Source organism: Lagopus muta, chromosome 7 (assembly GCF_023343835.1).
Source record: "Lagopus muta isolate bLagMut1 chromosome 7, bLagMut1 primary, whole genome shotgun sequence".
Lineage (NCBI taxonomy): Eukaryota > Metazoa > Chordata > Aves > Galliformes > Phasianidae > Lagopus > Lagopus muta.
In genome coordinates this window covers 6,870,789-6,889,733 of record NC_064439.1, presented here as the reverse complement: position 1 = coordinate 6,889,733, position 18,945 = coordinate 6,870,789, and the positions used below count along the sequence as shown (strand labels likewise).

Genomic DNA, 18,945 nt, shown 5'->3' with positions numbered 1-18,945 from the left:
AACTCTCCTGAACTTTGCCTTTCTACTGTAATGGGTGTCTATTCATATGTAATGGGATGAAAGATGGTGAACAGTAAATGATTTTTGTTCACTGGAATGTTTGTGCAGGTGCAAAGCACAGCAAGGTTCCTTTCTCAAAGCTTAACTAGGTGAAATAAATGGATGAGGTGCTGGTGCTGGTGCTGGCATCACAGCCAGGCCACGACTTCTGGTGATCTTCCTCCAGCACTTCATGCGTGGTTGTTCTGGGCTGTGTGGAGGTTTTGGCTGTAGTAATGCAGAACCTATGAACTCCATAGGAACGGTGCACATTTCAGGATGCACAGTGATGCTCATCTGGCTAATACAAAGGAATTTTTGCTCTTAATTAAGGTTGTGCATAGAAATTTTGGGGCCACTTGCATGAAATTGTTTTTCAGATCCAACATGCTTTGGAAACTAACTGCAAATTGTTGCAAAGGGCTCTGCAGAGCACGGCCTGTTTCAGCAGTCCCAGAATGGTTGGAGGGATGGTTCGTTCAGATGGAGGGGTTGTTGTTTGTGTGGGATTTTTGTTTTTGTTGTTGTTGTTTTTTAGTGGGGCTGTTTACTATTACAAGGAATGTATTCCCAGCAGGGTGTTTATTTAGTGTCAAACGTCTGTCAAGCTCTTTTTTGCCTTTTTTTTTTTCCTCAGGACAGGCTGGTGGGCTGCTTTTCAAGTGAACCATATGGCCTTGTGACAGGCAGTCCTTTTGGAGTGCTTCACATGTCCAGCAGCATCTCAGATGTACATTACTGGGTAGCTTCACTAAAATAAATGAAGCATTCCAGCTTACAGCAGCTCGGATATCTGGCACACCCAGTCCTGTACAGGAATTTCTTATTCTTTTTTCTCAGCATTGTGGTTCTCTGAAGTATTTTTTTTTTTTTTTAATGCCTTCTTTGAGGGCTTTAAACATTATGCAGTGCCTCCCTAAATGAGTTCACTCCAGGTTACGGAATAATTTTCCTTCAGTCTCTCTGTATGAAAGATTTCCCCTTCTTGATCTGCTCTGGTGGGTGTATAATTTCAGTATTGCAGACTGAGATATGCTCTCCTAAAGTTGCAATTTTATGTTCTGAAGATTTTCCTCTTTTATTTTTCTTATTTAAAAGATGAAAGCTTGTAGCAGCTTTTTTTTTTTTTTTTTTTTGCATGCCTACCTATGTCACGGATTCTTCTGTCACAGTCTGATATTAATAGGACATGGGGGAATGGTTTTAAACTAAGAGAGGAGATGCTCAGGTTCAGTGTTGGAGAAGATGCTTTATTCAGAGGCACTGGCACTGCTGTCCAGAGAGCTGTGGGTGCCCCATCCCAGAGCTGTTTAGGGCCAGGTTGGATGGGATCCTTGGCAGCCTGAGCTGGGGGGGAAAGGTGGAGGCAGCCAGCCCACAGCAGGGGTTGGATCTGGATGGGTCCCTCCCAGCCAAAACATTCTCTGGTCCCGTGATTCTCTCCACCATTTCTCCACTGACAGAAGGCAAAAGCACCTTAAGCTGCATGTGGCAAAGAGCATCAGCCAAACCCCTATGATTTTTGATACTTAGGTTTAAAAATATTAAAAAAGGTTTGGGGAGGGCAGAAATACTGCATTTTACTGCTCTGCAGCCCTAAGCAGCTCCCTTGTGCCCCTGCATGCTGGAGCACCCAGAGTGATGCCCTGCAGTGTTCTGCTGACAAACATCTGACTCAGGTGGTACAGAGGACACAACCTAACAGGGCCGCAGTTTAAGCTGCACACTCATTGGCCCTTTGGTTCATGTTTCTGCTCAGAAACAAACTTTCTAGACAAACAGAAGCTTTGTCAGCTGTAGATGTATATTCTTCTGTCTAGCAACTGTGCCAGCATAGAATCAATGTGACCAGGAATGAACTAGTGCAGGGACTTGATTGAAGTTAAAGCAAATCTGAGAGAAAAACGTTGTGTTATAGCCCAAGTTAGTGTTGTCACCTCAATATTTGTTCTGAGCTGAAAGGGCAGAAAAGGAGGTGAGGGGAGAAGGAGAGCTCAGCTTCTAGCAGCTGGAAATGCATGTAAACCTGCTGCCTCCTAAGAGAAGGTTGTCACTGAGCACCACTCCCCTGCCTCATGCCTTATGGAACATCTCCATCTCACCATCATATGCTGTGGTATGTAAAAATCTTCACAAGCATTCAGTTTCATGTTTTAGGTGCATAAAGGTGGTGTTTTGTCACTCTACTATTCTGTTGCGTTTGATGACACATGAATTAATTTGTCTATAAATAGATATTTGCATCGTCTGCTTACAGGTCTGGTCTTAGTTGAAATAAATAATCTTTATCTGTATTTTTCAAACAGAAGTCAAAGAGCAATCTGCAGAAGAGGATGCCCAGGTGGAAGTGGACAGCACCAAGCAGCTAACACCCGTCCTTCAGCGCTCAGTATCCGAGGAGTCTGCAAGCTCCACTGCCTCTGTTGGTGTCGAAGCTAAAACCAGGTGAGTAGGCAAAGAGATGGGTGCTGGAACAGGGCTTGGAATGGGGCACAGAGTGCTTGGAGCACAGGCTCAGGGCACACTCCTGGTGCTCTGAAGCATCAGTAATAACAGTCTGTGTTGGCAGCTGCTGTGTATGAGAGCGATGGCTTAATTAGTGTACAGGGAGATTGAGGTGAAAAGCATGCTTCTTAAATGTTGTCCTCAGATTACATGGGCAAACTCTCGAATTACAGCATATTAGCTGTTTGAATTCAAGCAGATATAAGTGAGATTGAGATGCGTTGTGGTTACTGAAGCATTCCTCCTGAGAAATGGTGTATAAACAAATTTGTATAAAAGTATTTCTGAACTTTCAGGTTGTATTTCTGTGTTTTCAGGAACAAAAACAGCAAAACAGTTGTTTATATATATCCATCTTGCCAGTTCTACCGTACTTTTCCTTATTTAAGAATTTGTAATACTGGAAAATCAATATTTCTGATTTTTTTTTTTTTCCAAGTTTTTGTCAATATAGGAGATTTAGGTTAGATATTGGGAGAAAGATTTTCACCCAGAGGGTGGTGAGGCACTGGCACTGGTTGCCGAAGGAGGCTGTGGATGCCCCATCCCTGGAGGCATTCAAGGCCAGGCTGGATGTGGCTCTGGGCAGCCTGGTCTGCTGGTTGGTGACCCTGCACACAGCAGGGGGGTTGGAACTGGATGAGCATTGTGCTCCTTTTCAACCCAGGTCTTTCTGTGATTCTATGAATATAAATTGCCCCCAAATCAGTGAAAGTATTAGTTAGGATTAATGATATTGTTTGGGGAAAACTAAACCATGCTGCCTGTGATCACTGCTGAAGCAGTATCAGAGTATGAGAGCTACTGTGAACAGTCCTGTTCTGCTGCAGTTTGTTACCAGTCTGTTAGCAGGCAGTTACAGGTGTATTTCTGTTTTGACAGACTTGGAGACAATACTGTAATCATTTTAATTCCTCCTTGTCAGACACACAGCACGTTTCCCATGCACAAAAAATTAATTTTTTTTCTGCATGTATCATTTTCACATTTCACATGCCTGCAAACTTGCTATGTTCCAGTAGGTATTTCCTTCCTTACAGAGAGTTCTGCTTAAATAGACCTGGTGTGTATACCTGAAGGAAATGCACAAAAACTGCTTTTAATGGCATTTTCCTATGCTAATACTAAATTGTGGTCAGTAAGTAGAGTGACTTGAACTGAACAGCTGTTTCTATTCTTCATTTCATCCTGTTTTGGATCCTTTGCAGAAATTGTTCTGAATGCTGTTTCATCCGCTTTCTGTTCTTGTCAAGGTTGCTTTCTGGCTGTTATAGTGAGTAGTTGATTACAGCACTTTCCTTACCCATAAACTTTTTCTTAAAAGCTGGACAACAGTCAGCCAAAAAAAAAACAAAACAAAAGCCCAGCATAGTTCTGAACCAGCCCTTATTTGTTCTCAACTTGTTTGTTCTGCTGGCTTGCAGTGCTGAGGTTGATTAGTCAATATTGAAAGGATATTGTGGACCTATTGCTTGGGCTGATCAAAGCATTAAAAAGCTAAATGCTATTAATTGATAATTAACGATGGTCATACCCCATCTCTGATGTTTTTGAAGGAAATGTATTCAAGAGATGTGCAACAGTAATTGGGAGTGTGAGGTTTCTCTGCGCCCAGTCAGTTCAGGATTTGGATGCCTAATTGGTGTCATGTTAGTTGGAGAAATTGTTGATATCCTCATAACTGTGGGAAAAAAATACAACGCCAGGTTTTATTGGCACTGTGTCTTGAAACCTACCAGCAGAAAGCCTCTTCTGAGCTGTGACTCCTTGATCAATCGTTGGTATTAGTGTCTGTGAGGTGTTCACACAGGCACTGTGCCTTGCAGGTTGGAAGGACTGGATGCTGGGTGGCTTGTTTCTGTTTCCTTAAGACAAAATGCAATGTGTGAAGTAACACACAGCAATGACTTCTGGTCTTCTCAAATAATGGTGGGAGGAAATGTATTGAGATTCAGTATAGAGTAGGACTCCATAAGGATTTGAAATCTGTAACTTGGGAATACAGTTTAGACGTTGGTTTCCAAATTAGACGTTCTCACCAGCTTCATTTCTTTGTGTATAAGTTTTTCTACTTCATTTATAGTGTGATTAAATTAATCCAGTGGAAATGTGTATAAATTAAGATATAAGTTTAGGTATGTGAGAGTTACGGGAATATTTTTTAACAGACAGTGAAGAAATTTGCCAGAACATAGAAAAGCACCAGCGGTAGGCAATACATCACTTCTTCATAGATTCATAGAATGGTTTGAGTTGGAAGGGACTCAAAGATCATCCGGTTCCAACCCCCTGCCATGGGCAGAGCTCACCAGATCAGGGCTCAGGGCCCCATCAGTCCAGCGACAGCAGCTCCAGGGACAGAGCACCCACAGCTCTCTGGGCAGCAGTGCCAGTGCCTCACTGCCCTCTGAGTAAACATTCTTTTTCAATAAACAGAGTTGAATATGAGTGAATTCTGCATTTCTGTCTTTGGTAGTAAAGAAAGGTATTAGAGAAGCGTTGGACATGGGGCATAAAACAAAGCCTTTTAAATAAACAACTCGCTGTACAAAAATAGTGAACGTACAGTGAATAGAGATAGTAGGATGCATCAGAACCAGGATGGGACCTTCAGAACCTGAGAGATTCCCCAGAGCTTGCCTAGCGTGGCATCTTTCTTCCGATCCTTCCTGAGTTCAAGTGAGGAATATCCAAGAGACAGGAGATGGAGAAGGCCTCCAGATTTGGAGCCTTTCTGCCCTGGGTAGGGTAGGGGGGGACTCCAGGAGAGCTGTTCTCTGTGCCTGGGATTGGGGGTGGGGATTTAACAACGGGTTGAGGAGAGCTGCTCAGAAGGCAACATGCTGGAGCCGTTGAAATAAATAGCATGTGAGCCATAGGGGTAGGGCAGGCTGCAAGGGGTGAGGCCTGTGTGTGTGCTGAGAAGCAATGAGTGAATTATTGACCGCAAGTGGGGAGGGGCAGCAACGTCAAGAGAAGATAAACTATCGAGCCTGGCAGCGGTGGAAGTAGTGCTGCCAGCACTGTGTATCAGCAGTGCCATGGGGCTTGGAGCCTTTTCCTTGGGTTGTTCCATTTTTCTTTTCATAAGCCCTGTGAGAAGCCTGTGTCAGCCCAGGACGTAGGGCTGAGCGCAGTCCAGACGCTTGGGAAGGAGGCTGTGCTTGGCCTGTGCTGCCTGTAGGAGCAGAGCCAGGAGCCGGCTGGGACTTGCAGCAGAGCCCACTTCTACCTTCCTCCTATTTCCCACATTGTCATCTCCAAGCACTGAAAGCTAACAAGAATGGCCTGGAAGCACAGTTTCAGAGGAGAACAAAACACCTTTTGGTTCATTTTATTTTCCATCAACTTGTCCTTTTGCTGGAACTAGTAAGAAAGAACAGTCCTAACATCACCAAGTAGAAGCGGAGATTTTCATAGAGCATTCCTGATTTTGGCAATTTCCCTTTCTGCTTTCCTGCTTCACTTTGCAGTTGGTCAAACCACAGCATTTTCATTTTGTTGCTGCTGCTAAGATCAGATTTGGAGGCTGGAGATGGAGAGATGGGGTGCTTTCTTCCATCAGAAAGAAGGAGTTGACGAACATTTGTTGACTGTGTGAACAAAGATAATGTCTGGTGAAAAAACAGCAGTGAACTTCATAATCTTCACTCCTTATCTTTTTCTTTCTTTCTTTTTTAATCTCCAAGGAAAGAGCATTACAAAACTTGTAACACTCAGTGGAAAAAGAAATTGTGGAGTGGCACAGAGATTAGATAATCCAGATAGAACAGCACTGCAGCGATGGCAGGAGAAGCTAGATCTCTTTAGGCAGGAGGGAGATAGATAAAAAATTTAATATCAAATATGTTTAAAACTTAAGTTGCAAAGTCAAGCACTTACTTTAGGAGATACCAGAATTAAGATTAATTCTGAAACATCGATCACTTTGTGCACATGTGTTCTTACCTGGTTTGTAGTTTTACTTGAATGCTTCTCTGTAAGAATTCTGTGTGCAGAATGTGGACCCAGTGAATGAAACAGGGCAACTGAAATCAATGCACTTGAAATCATTGCATGGTTTTGCCTTTAGACTGATAGTTGTTAAAGCAGTTCTGTCTCAGATTCACAGAGCTGAAAGGGGCCTTTGGAAGTCATCTAATCATCAAGGCTGGTAACTACAGCTGTCATTCTGGACAGAACTTGATATAAATTGCTAAAAATTCTTCCAGTAATAATAATTCCAGCTCTTCCTCAAACAGTATCTTCCAGTGTTTTTAATGTTGAAAAGATTTTTGTAAGGTCTAACTCAGATTTTCTTCTTTCTGGGTTTATCTCATTACTTCTTGTACCATCTGCCAGAGAAAATGAAAGATAGATTACTTTGTTCATCTCTGCAAAAGGCTGTCAGTTCATTTACCCAGCATGTTATGACAAAAATCCCAAATTTCTTTCCTATTTTCATTTTCTTTTAGAGCACATTTTCTTGAGCTCTGATTCTTCTCCTTGTTCTGATTTCTCTTCAAATGATCCACATCCTTCCTGAAGCACAACATGGGTATTGCACAGGGAGGGGCCAAGAAAGGTTTCACATGCAGCTTTAATCCTGCCTTATACTTGAGTTGCACAATTGACATTGTGGCCTTAATGTTTTTAATGCTGTTGTGTGGAACTTTTGCCTGGTTGGCATGCATAACCATGCCTTTAAGTTGCACAGCTCTCCACAGTCCATCTATATAGAGATGATCCAACCACTGAAACAGTATTTAGAAATGCCTCCTGTGCTGTGTGAGCAGGTTCCCCAGATTTGTGGAGCCCTGCTTTCTGTCACAGCTTACCTCTCACAAAGGCTCCTCGGCAGTTTTTCTGTCTCAGCCGGGCTGCTAAGCTGCCTCTCTCCACCTGGTTTTGCCCTGTTGCTTATGTACAGCTGTCCTGCCACTTGTGGGCAGCCAGCCTACCTCTGGCAGGCCAGATCTGTTCACTGTTTGGACAGATTTTCTTCCCTCTGAGAGATGGCAGGTAGACAGGAGCATCCCATGAGCTGGATTCCAGGGCTGGCAGTCTGTCAGACCATGCTGAAGTACCGACAGCAGTACTTGGTAGGCAGCCTCATGCAGACCAAGCGCAGAAGTGGATGGGATGCCTGCTTTGTCTGAGGATTACATGGGTACTTTCTGGCTGCAAATGGTGGTAGGAGGCTGGCATCCAGTTCAGTTCCAGTGTTCAGTGAATGCAGCGTCCGCTCTCATTTCTTCCAAATGTCAACTTGTCTGTTTTTTTCCCCCTCCAGCATTATTTGTTAGACTCCTTTTCATACTGATGATTCATCATCATATTCCATTCTCTTTATATTTCTAACCCTACTTTCTGCTCATCAGTTTGTGCACAGTCTGCTCTACGGCATTCTTTCTAGGCTTCTCAACAGGTCTGCATTTCCCTTACCACTGCTTCTGTTTGTGACATTTCTTCTCACAAGTTCCTCCATTTTCATATTTGTTTTTCTTGTTCTCTTCCTGCTTCCTTTGGCTTCTGTGTCATTTGTGCTATTGTGCTATTACAAAGGGAAGTGGGTTTAAGTTGAAGGAGGAAAGACTGAGGTTGGATATCAGGGGGAAGTTCTTTACTTATGAGAGTGGTGAGGTGCTGGAGCAGCTGCCCAGAGAGGCTGTGGATGCCTCATCTCTGGAGGTGTTCAAGGCCAGGTTGGATGGGGCCGTGGGCAGCCTGGTCTGGTATTGAATGTGAAGGTTGGTGGCCCTGCCTGTGGCAGGGGGGTTGGAGCTTCATGATCCTTGAGGTCTCTTCCAACCCAAGCCATCCTATAATTCTATGATTGTCCTGTTTCCCCATCACCTTCCATGTCCCTTGCACAGTAAGTGTTTGGACTCAACCTGCCCCTTCATTCATGCCTTCCTTCACATCCAGTTCAAGTCTTAAGCCATGGTTTCGTCTTCCCTCCTGCTCCACTGCTGTGCATTCCAGATGAGAGTTTCTCCTCTTCATATCTGTGCTGCTCTTCATGGAGGCATACAGAGGGCTGACAGCAAGTACAGGCAATTTAAATGACAAAATCTGGGCTCAGAGCAGCCATAAGCTTTTGTGGCAGAGATGGTCCTGTGAGCATTTCTAACCTTTGCCAGGAGCTTTACAAGCGGAAAGGATGGTGCATCTGGAGTCTGAGAGATGCTGCGAGACTGGGGCATGCTTAGTGCTGAGAGTTTCTGAGCTCGTAGCTTTGATGTGCCAAAGCTTTGCGTGAGCACGTGTGGTCTGCTTGGTGGGATCAGAAACATTCAGAAAAAGAAGTCTGGGTTAACTTTGGTGGGGTTATAGAAAGTATATCTGTACCTCCATAAAGAAATATGGAAAAATGGAGGTGAGTCACAGCATCAAAAAGGTTGAGAAGTAAGGAGTAACTTTTATACGTAAAGGAGGCGAATGAGTTGGGACCATTCAGTCTGCAAAAGAGACTGGGGGAGGAGGAGAACAGGCTTACAGAATGGTAGGTGGCCTCAGAAGGGTTTGCTGTGTTTGACTGTTCTGTACAAGAAACTAAGGATTTGTCAAATGAAATTCTCAGGGCCAGATGCAGAATGAAGAGAGGGGGTTCTTTACACAGCAGACAGTTGTCTGGAGTGGCGCAGAAATCCTTGCCAAAGGATGTTATGGATTGCAAAAAAAAAAAAAGGAAAGTGAATTGAAGAGCAAACTTGGCGAGTTCATGGGAGTGAAACTGAGAATTGCTGAATACTGAAGAGTAGTGCCTGATTCAGGAAAGCTCTGAACTGAAAATACTTAGGGACATGGCAAGTATCAGATGTTTGCTCCGTTCTTTAACACCACCCATGCATCTGCTTATCGTATTTCCAACGCTGGCCATACTGGGTGGACGGACCTTTAACCTGACCCAGCGCCCTTCTGGCTGAAGAGCCTCACTGCTGTATTTCATGTCTGCTGTAAGCAAGTGTTCAAAGATGGGAGGCTTGAATTATGCAGAACAGCGCGCTTTGCTGTTCCCTAATGTGACTGAACAGTTCTGATGGGACTTTCTTGAAAAAACAGCCAACTTGGTATATATTGAATTTCAGCATTTTTCAGGCAAGATGTTATTTAGCATTCATACAAAGCTACCTATGACAAACCTCCTAAAAGGTGCTGCCAGCTCTGCAAGGGCAGTGCATTTTTGGCATGATGTATATTGATTTGCCAGAAGAGGGAATCTGTATTGAACAGATAATACTTCCTGGGTGCCAAGGCACAGTGAAGATACAGGCCACGCTGCTTCTTTTTTTGGAGGGAGGTGTTTATCATTCACAAAATACCTCTCAAAACAGTGTGAAGTACCACCTTTGAGGTCTGCTGACAGTTGTATTCTATGTGGGATCTTTTGTTTGAGACCAAGAGTCAATTCAGCTGGACATAGAAGAAAGACTTTGGCCTTGGAACAGACCAGCATTCACTTTAGTTAACACTGGCATTTTAATAACTCCCCCTGTATTTATGGCATGTGAAGTTCTAATTGAACTTTAAACATTTGTTTAGATTAAAGCTGGCACATGTGGTACATATTTGTACTTTTTAAATCTTAAAAACTCAGGAAAAAAGTGTTGTTTTGCTGGTAATGCTGGAGGGGGGTAATGCTTTCTTTCAAATTGCAAGAGTATCATTAAGTAGATTATATGGCTGTAGAACTCCAACTGTGCCAGTTGGAAGAAATTGGAAAGCAATTACTGTCTAATGTTGTTTAATTGCTTTGTGCAAACTTAGAAGTTTGAAAATTCTTCACAGGAAGTTCTGAAGTTCATACAAACTGCCCCCACCCTTCTTTTTTTAAAGGAGTTGTACTGTGCAGCTACATGCTGCCTTCAAAACCGCCTCTGTGTAGAGTGTCAAGTGACTTCACAATTTCAAGTTGTCTTGTGATTCAGTTTCCTGAAGGAGAACATCGCATGTAAAGCATTTAAATATAGCTTACATCTGCGAAATTCTGCATCTTTGTAACATCTCTATTTTGTACTTCTCATGTTTCTCAGGCCTCAGTATCATCCATTCAACAGGACAATGGATTGTGTTGCTGTGCTCTATCGATGGGAAGTCATTGGGATGAGGGTGTCAGGAGATGAAGTCTCTTGTGATGGGATTGCTCCAAAGTGTGCATTAGTAGTTTTCCTTCAAGGCTTCTTTATTATCAAAGCTCAGAGACTGGCACGATATTGAGGTGATGAAAAGGCAATATTCCACGCTTCCCAAAGTGTTATAATAACTTCACCTCTGTGAGTATCTCGCATATTAGAACACACACTGATGCAGACCACTGGAATTGTTTGAAGTCAGGGATCTGTTTTCTGTTAAAACGCAGCTTGCAGGTCTTGATTTGAATTTTCAGAAGCAATACAATGCTACATCTTCACTAAGGAGAAAAACAATTTACTCTGTAAATAACACAACATAAAATGAGGGCGAAGGCAAAGAGTGCATTCTCACAACTTGGCACAGCTAAGTAAATAGTAGATCCCCCGTAGTGTTTAATTTTGCCTTTTAACATACGGTAAAACAACTAACAGGGTTAGCTGGGAAACTAATTCTCAAGGCCAATTCTCATCAGTCTGCTTTGATAAACTGTACACATCCCTCTGTTCTGTCGACTCCCTGCTCCTTGGAGGGGAGTTGGAAGGGACTTTAAAGGTCATTGAGTCCAACTCAAACCATTCTATGATAAGTTCTGCTCTGCTCCCAAGTATTCCGTTTCATTGTGTTGAGCTTATTTGTAATTGTGAAAAATGCACGCTAAAACATTTTAAATCTGTAACAAATTTGCTTATACTGTGCAAAGTAGGCATAAATCCTCTCAGCTTCACCTTTCAGAAGTGCTAAGGTGTATGTGAAAAAGGCATCCCAAAGACATTTCTGGACAGTTACAAAAATGATTACATGATTCATTTAAAAGGAAACTCATGGCAAAAATCAAATGATACCCTCTTTGCTTTCTTTTTAGTTTTTAAATGAAAAACTTTAATGCAGTCGTAGTAAATAGCAGTAGTGATGGCCTGTGAAGGCCATGTCAGTGGTCATCACGTTAAGGCAGTGGTTATGGCTAGCAGGCCATAACAGAACTGCCACAACCCGGGTTTTCCTGTGTCAACAGCAGTGACAAGCTCTGCTCTTAATAATCAGAGTGCTTGAAAAGATGAGACGCACAGTACAATTATTTGACAGTTGTTGTTCCATTGTAGTCTGGGAGGAGAAGATGTAAGTCTGAGATGTAAGAAGATGTAGTCTGAGAAGATGTAAGAGGAGAGCATCTGTTGAGTTGAATTCATGAGTTCGTATTTCTCCTGCTGTGAAGAGCTTCTGTTCATCTCTGCTGGATTTTTGGGTTCCCCTGAAAGAAGGGGATCCTTAGCACTTCTATACAGAATAGGAGGCTGAGGGATTTTCTCCAGGCCTTCTCCTTCATCATTTAGTATTAGAAGCAGCGTGTACCTTAAAGCACCATACCTGTAGATGTGATCAGCACAGCACTTGCTTTCTTCCTTAGCAATGGGATGTGCAGGTCTCCTGGAGATGTGAAGAGAATTGCAGAGGTGTGCTTGTAGGAAAGGATTCTCATGACGAAAGGAGGCAGAGGTGTGTTCCCTCGGCTTGTGGATGAACAGCAGTGCCCCACATGGCTGCAAATTGTCCCGAGTTCCACCCAGGTATGAAGAGCAGGAGGGTGAGGGGTCACTGCTGATCCCATCGAGGGTCACAGTAACTCAGAGACCAATGTGAAATAGCACAGCAACACTCATACAGACATGAGCGTAGATCTGTGAGATACGGGAGACCTTGTAAACAAAGCATGTTTCCTTAATTCAGTCTGCACATCTGCTCATTGTCACAGAGCCTTGGCTGACACAGGATACCCTGGTGCCATTTGCCAACTCAGAAGGATCCTTGAGGGCTTCTGTTTGCTCTTGGGGGTTTAACTGTAGTGGCACTCGGTGCTCTTCAGGTGTTGGTAAGTCTGATGGTCAGCCTTAGTTCTGTTAACAAAGTTTTGGGGACCATCAGTTTTACCTTAATTCCCTAACGGAATATTTGCAAGCCGGCCAGAAGATGTTTTTCCTCTCTGGTTATAATTTAATATTGTGCAACTGGTTGCCCAATGCTATGTCGAAACAAAATCCTTTGAACAAGAAAGTTTGTATTTTAGGATGAGTCCTAAATGTCCATATGTCATCACTTAAGTAAATTGTGACTGTTCTCCCTTCCTCCAGGATTAACTGTCTGTAGGGCATTTTCTTTTCTTTTGCTGGGATGCAGACTGTGGAGAATTGTAGCATCTGAGATTCTTGTCAGGGGGCTGTGTCAGTTCTGCTGGTGGAAGAGGCTTGCAGCAGACGATGGCAGCAGCAGAGTGCTGAGATTTACATGATTTTGTCAGACAGGGCATCGATTTGAGCTTCTCAGAAAGTTGGACTTCCTCTCAAGGCTTGGTGGGACCAGGCATTAGCTCAGGTGTTAAATTCAGTGCCTTTTACTGAATCTCTTAAATCCAGCTGCACGTCTGTTTTGTTCGGAAAATGTTTTTCTTTGCATCATGTATTAAGATTTGTGGGCATACAAATGTATGAAGTCCTTTAGGATGAGGTGAGCTGCCAGCTCTTCCTGGCAATGAACCACCTGTGGAAGTTTAAACTTTATGTGTGTAAGGTAGCATCTGTTCTAGGAAAATTTAGAGTTGCATTGAAGTTAACAATAATGATGAATTTAAATTTTCCTTTGGAGCTTCATAAGTGTGTCTTCAGTGCAGTATTGGTGAGCTTAAGCTTCTTTTTTTCCTCAGAAGCTTATAAAAAGATATGTAACACACCATCTCTTGCTTGTTATCCCATTTTGAATTAGGCTGTTCTGAAAATATGCTAATTATGATAACAGATCTTGAGTTTGATCTTAAGAGTTGCCAGTATCTCAATTTTGTTATCTTCAATATGAGAGCTCTACTTGCACCACAGATTTAGATCCTCTAATTGCATATTGACATATGGAAAGTAGATTTGTAAGTACTTTCTGCTATCCTCAGATGATATGAATAAAAAAACTCTACCTTCTGTCCATACAGACATAACTTAAAATATTTACTGAGCACTCACACCTAAAAGGCTCACGCGGTGGAACTGGCCACTTTGTATTGCATGACAGAGCAGCAGCATGGCAAGTCAAGGAGGAGAGCACTGGTGCTTTTTGCTGGGCAGGGAGTACGCTGGCTCTGTTTGCTGCTAGCTCCCTGGGTGCTCAATGCATTTCTGTTCATTCTCCCTTGAAAGCATCAGAACCTTTCTTTTTTTTTATGACTTTGATAATCTCTCCTCCCTCCCCCTCCTTTCTCAGCCTCTTGACAGCAGTCTGACCACGTTCCGCTTCCCCTTTCTTTTACTTATGCACCTACGAGCCTTTAGCAAAGGATTCCCCAACCCCCCTCCTTGCTGGGAGCGCTTCCTTCAGCCGCGTCCACAGCTTTGCTGGAGCAGCAGCAGCACAAACCATCTGATTCCTGACAGCAGCACAGCTGTCCGCACCGCTCCACGGCGGAGCTGTGAATCTCCCAGCTCTGCTGTTCGTTCCACCCGCAGAAAGCTGTGATCCAGGCAGCCTCCAGAAACGTCTGCTTTACCCCTGCGTGCCTTTGGAAGGTACTACGGCTTAGAAAGTTCATGTTTGTCAAAATTACTGCTTCATATTCTTTTCTAAGTCTTAACACTATTGCATGTTTGCTACGACTTCATTTGAAGGAGCTTTGTTCCTTCAGTCGTAATTATCAAGTCTGTTAGTGAGTAGCGACAGTCTGTCCTAACAGGATGTGTGAATAATTATTTATTCCGCCGTGGATAATCTCGTGTTTGTAACTACTGTAATTTATAGGCCATTGTGCTGCCTGCTTAAATCCCTTAAGTCCCCTCACAAGTCTCTCCAGCCTCAGCTAGCCCAAAGAGCTTTGCTTACCCTCTTACAAACTCTGTCTGCGAGGTCAGGTCAGGTTTTGCTACTGGTCTGATAGGTTACACTCGCTGACATACAAATAGCAGTTGTGGCTTGCTATGCCACCCTGAGAACCAGCTTGACAGAGACATACCTACTTTTCAGCTGTAACCACACAACCCCCGTTCTCATGCTACGTTTATTGTCATTTTTCTTTACATCATTTTACCTTTGGGTACCTTTTCCTAAAGATTTCTGGAAAGTGGCAGATGTTTGCCATCAGTTTGGGTGGAACCATGTGAGATGTGTGACTGAAGTCAGAAATACGAAGATGAACATTCCCCACCAGTACTATGGCAGGTTGTTCATCTGAGTACCAGGAATGGGACCTCTTTTATGTGCCCACTGAGCTGCGTGTCCCCACGTAGGAGTATGTGTGCCCTGGAGAAAGAGCAGTGCTGCCTACATGGTGTAAGTGAAAGTGTGGGGCCTCAACTGGGGCTAAGAATTCATGATACACTGCTGTCTTCATTAGACTCTGCCTGGTATTACCAGTACTGTAATAGCAGTTCATGTACTTGTATTTGCTGTCTTCTTTTTTTTCTTTTTTCTCCTGGTGTTGTTTTATGGTGAGGGCAAAGGACTTGGCTCAGAGTGTGCAAAATCAAGTCGGAGGGGTTTTCCTGGATTCTCAGTGTCTTCTGTGCTGAGTTGGAACTTTTTTACTTTATTCTTCTGTTGCAGCTCATGCCTCACCTGGCTGGAAAGGCATGGGCACTCTATATTCTCCTTTCAAAATTCAGTAAATATTATGCACAAGCTTAGCTTTAAGATCTCCTCTTCTTCCCACATTACCTCTCTCATCCACGCAGCCAGCGCAGACCAAAACCCAAATCTGCAGATTGCAGATGCGCTTACATCTATTTAAATGGGATCCAGTCAAAACGAGGCCTCCAGCCAAGTGCCTGATTCCCTGAGGCATCTTTATGGGGTCTTCAAGGCGTAAATATGAAGAAAACAGAATTGCTCATTTAGGCATAAAAATGTGTTAAATGGCCTCCCTTGAAACCAATGCAAACTGCATTAGTTGCAGAAGTTCACATTTTAAGTTTGTGGATATGTTTATTATAGAAATATTTTTCAGTAGATTCCATATGATGTGACACAAGGAGGGCTGTCAGAGCTGTCATTTCAGTGCTGCTGCTATGTTATGCATGCTAAAACATAATTGCAAATGGTACAGGGAGAGCTTAATGGTCACAGTTCTGTAAATAGACATCTCCTCTAGTAAAGCTTCAAGGTGTTGTTTTTATATGTGAAATGAGGACTCTTGGATTCGTGCATACCCTGCTCAGAGTGACTGCAGTCATGGCTGTGACTATTCCCGTGCTGTTGTTTCCACGTTTAATAAATCTTTTGATATAAGCACACTGAGTATGTGCTTGTAGAAAGGTACGTGTGTAGTACATGTGCAACATGTACAGAAGGCTTTCCCTTTTTTGTGGTGGCAATGCTGAGGTCTTATAATGAGGGTGGTTGTTAATTATGCTTATTCTACCCTACTCTCTTCTACCCTACCCTACCCTGTTTTCTGCCACCTTTTACCTAACGTGTGCCTCGAGACACAGCGCTCACACTTCCCATCCCCTTACAGCTGGGATGTAACAAACTGTCACACGCTGAGAAGTTTTGAATGGAAAGGTTATATTAATCATTTGGATATTTCCTGGTGGGTTTTGTTTGCTTTTTGGAGTCATGCGCTTTTGTGAGTGCAAAAGTTCTTTTACATAAGTAGTTGGAAATGGACTTCCATAATGTTGGGTTCTGACAGCACTCGGGAACTGCCATTGTTTTGATATGAAGGGTTGACCTGGCACAGAAGTTGATTTTGGATGGAACAGTTTCTGCTGTTTTCCCCCTCCCAAATAATCATCTTCCCTCCCACAGCGAACAACTCTGCGCCTTTTGTTACTGTGGTGAACGAAGCTCGTTAGGACAAGGAGATTTAAAACAATTCAGCCCAACTCCTGGGTACATCATCCCATGGAAGAACCAGCCTTTAAACAAGAGCGACGCCAGCGACAGCGCCGATGGAGCTTGTGAGAGGACTCCAAAGCAAAACTCAGTGCCGCGCAAACAGAGAGGGCAGAAGAAGTAAGTGTGTTTCACCATAACTATCTGTGGCCTTATGGGTTTGGTTTGTACGCGGCTTTGAAATGTGCTGCAGGTACTGTTGCATTTGTGAAAATTGTGAAGTTGATGTGGTTAATAAGAGTCATTGAATGGCTTAGGTTGGAAGGGACCTCAGAGATCATCCAACTCCTCCGCCATAGGCGGGGCTGCAAAGCACCAGATCAGCCACTTGATCAGGCTGCCCAGAGCCTGTCCAGCCCAGCTCTCATGCCCCATCCCTGGAGGTGTTCCACAGCTCTCTGGGCAGCCTCTTGCAGCGCCTCTCTGCATTCACAGTGACAAATTTCCCTGACATCTAATCTAAATCTCCCCTCTTTTAGTTTAAAACCGTTCCGCCAAATGGTTCAGTAGCTTTGGGTCGTGGTTTTTTTAAGCCTGCAAGCAGTACAGAAATGGTTGCAGGAACAGGTTGGTTTCTGCCCTTAAGTGAGAATCTTGAATGGAAGACCATAGGAAAGTGTTTACTATCAATGCACAGGTCTGTTTTGAGATTGAAGTAAACTGAAGGCAGCATGCAGAAGGATAGGAGCAGGGGGCTTCTGAAGCTGCCTGTGTTCCAAGCCCCGGGTGACGGCTGGCCATCTCGTTGGAGCGAGGAGAGACCCCGTGCCGGGGTGCATCACCCGCACGGCACCACGGCGCTGCTTGGTGCTCACTCCTGTGCGCCACTTTGGGCCCGCTGCCTCGGTCCTGGCACTGGGCAGTGCTGACAGCAGCTGTCACTGATGAGACCGGGCTGCACAGCCCCCAGCATCTCAGCTGTCTCCTCACAGGAGAGTTGCTGCAGCGCCTGAATTATGGAATCCAGTAATTCTGGGAAAAAAAAAAATATGCAGGACGGAGGAGCGCTCGGAGCCCCAGGGCTTTCACTCCACGGCCTCCCTCCGGGGCCGCCCTCGCCGCGGTGCCGCCCGCTCCAGCGCGGGGCCGGGGCCGGGGCAGCGCGGGGCCGGGGCCGCGCTGGAGGCCGGGGATTGGCTGCGGGCTCGGGGCCGCCGCCAGCCTGCGGGGCCCGGCTGAGGGACGGCAGCGCCCGCCTTAAGGTGGAACGGCCGCGGGGCCGCCGAGCAGCGCTAGGTCCGCGCGTCGCCGGGCGCCTCTTACTGCAGGAGTTCGGTCTGGGTCTGTCACTGACTCTGAAACGAGCCTCTCGAAGCGCTGATTTCACGTTTCGGCGCTGTTCGTGTGCGGCTGTGACTGGAGGTGGCTCGGTGTGGCTTTGTATTTGCTGGTGTTTGTTCAGGATGCAGCGTGCTGCCAAATAATTATGTCAACAGTGTAAAAATGGGCGTTGTGTAATGCCGGCGGAGAGAAAGCGGTGTGCTGCAGCCCCCCTCCCCACCCTCCTCACTCCTTATGCATTTCAAGTGGTGGCCTGAAAAGAGACTAAGCACAAAGTTCAGGCTGGGCTGAAGTATGTTACTGTTCAGGATGATTCAGAGTAAATGAGGATGTTCACTGAAGGTGATTTTGTCAGAAATCCGCTGTACTCTTGAGAACGCCACAGCACTTGGGGTCAAACTCTTTGCTGATGCGCTCAGCCCCTGTGCTCTGAGCCTGATGTTGGTGCCCCTCGGTGCTGACAGTGCTGGAGTTGGTGGGAGGAGGCGGGCGTCTGTCATGGCATGAGTCATGAGGATATAATTTAGTCCTTAAAAATGTTGAAATACTCTCTTTGGTAGTGCAAGAGGGAAGGAAAGCTACTCTTCTTTTTCTCCACAAGTTCTCTTCCCCTTCCCCTTCCCCTTCCCCTTCCCCTTCCCCTTCCCCTTCCCCTTCCCCACCCTTCCCCTTCCCCTTCCCCTTCCCCTTCCCCTTCCCCTTCCCCTTCCCCTTCCCCTTCCCCTTCCCCTTCCCCTTCCCCTTCCCCTTCCCCTTCCCCTTCCCCTTCCCCTTCCCCTTCCCCTTCCCCTTCCCCTTCCCCTTCCCCTTCCTTCTTACCACCAATCAGAAAGGCACAGTTGTTGCAGTGTAACAGCCTGTTGTTTGCAGGACCTCTTGGCATAGTGGCACTGGGTCGCTTCTCAGTGTCCCTTTCAATGACTGTACCCAGAAGGAGAGCAGTCAGGACTTAAGGCATTTTTATGCTGTTTCAACTCTATAAACTCAGAATTAGCAGCAAATGCTCAAGTCTGAGTTACTAATGAGGCAGAAAAATGAAGTTTAAGAAAAAAACAACACAACATCTTTCCTAACAATCACAAAAGCATTAGATGAAGTCAGAACTTAGTAAATCAGCCTAGTGTAGATCTTTAGATGCCCAAG

The 18,945-nt window shown here is 44.7% G+C and overlaps 1 protein-coding gene across 14 annotated transcripts in view; it reads left to right on the top strand.

Moving 5' to 3' along the window:
- The window catches only part of KMT2C (lysine methyltransferase 2C), a 187,526-nt gene that overhangs the window by 59,042 nt on the left and 109,539 nt on the right, over window positions 1-18,945 (top strand). For all 14 annotated transcript variants that reach the window (XM_048951479.1, XM_048951493.1, XM_048951489.1 and 11 more), the window contains 2 exons: window positions 2,346-2,484; window positions 16,435-16,641. In XM_048951479.1, coding sequence (XP_048807436.1) covers window positions 2,346-2,484; window positions 16,435-16,641 — 346 coding nt within the window. The remainder of the gene's footprint in view (window positions 1-2,345; window positions 2,485-16,434; window positions 16,642-18,945) is intronic.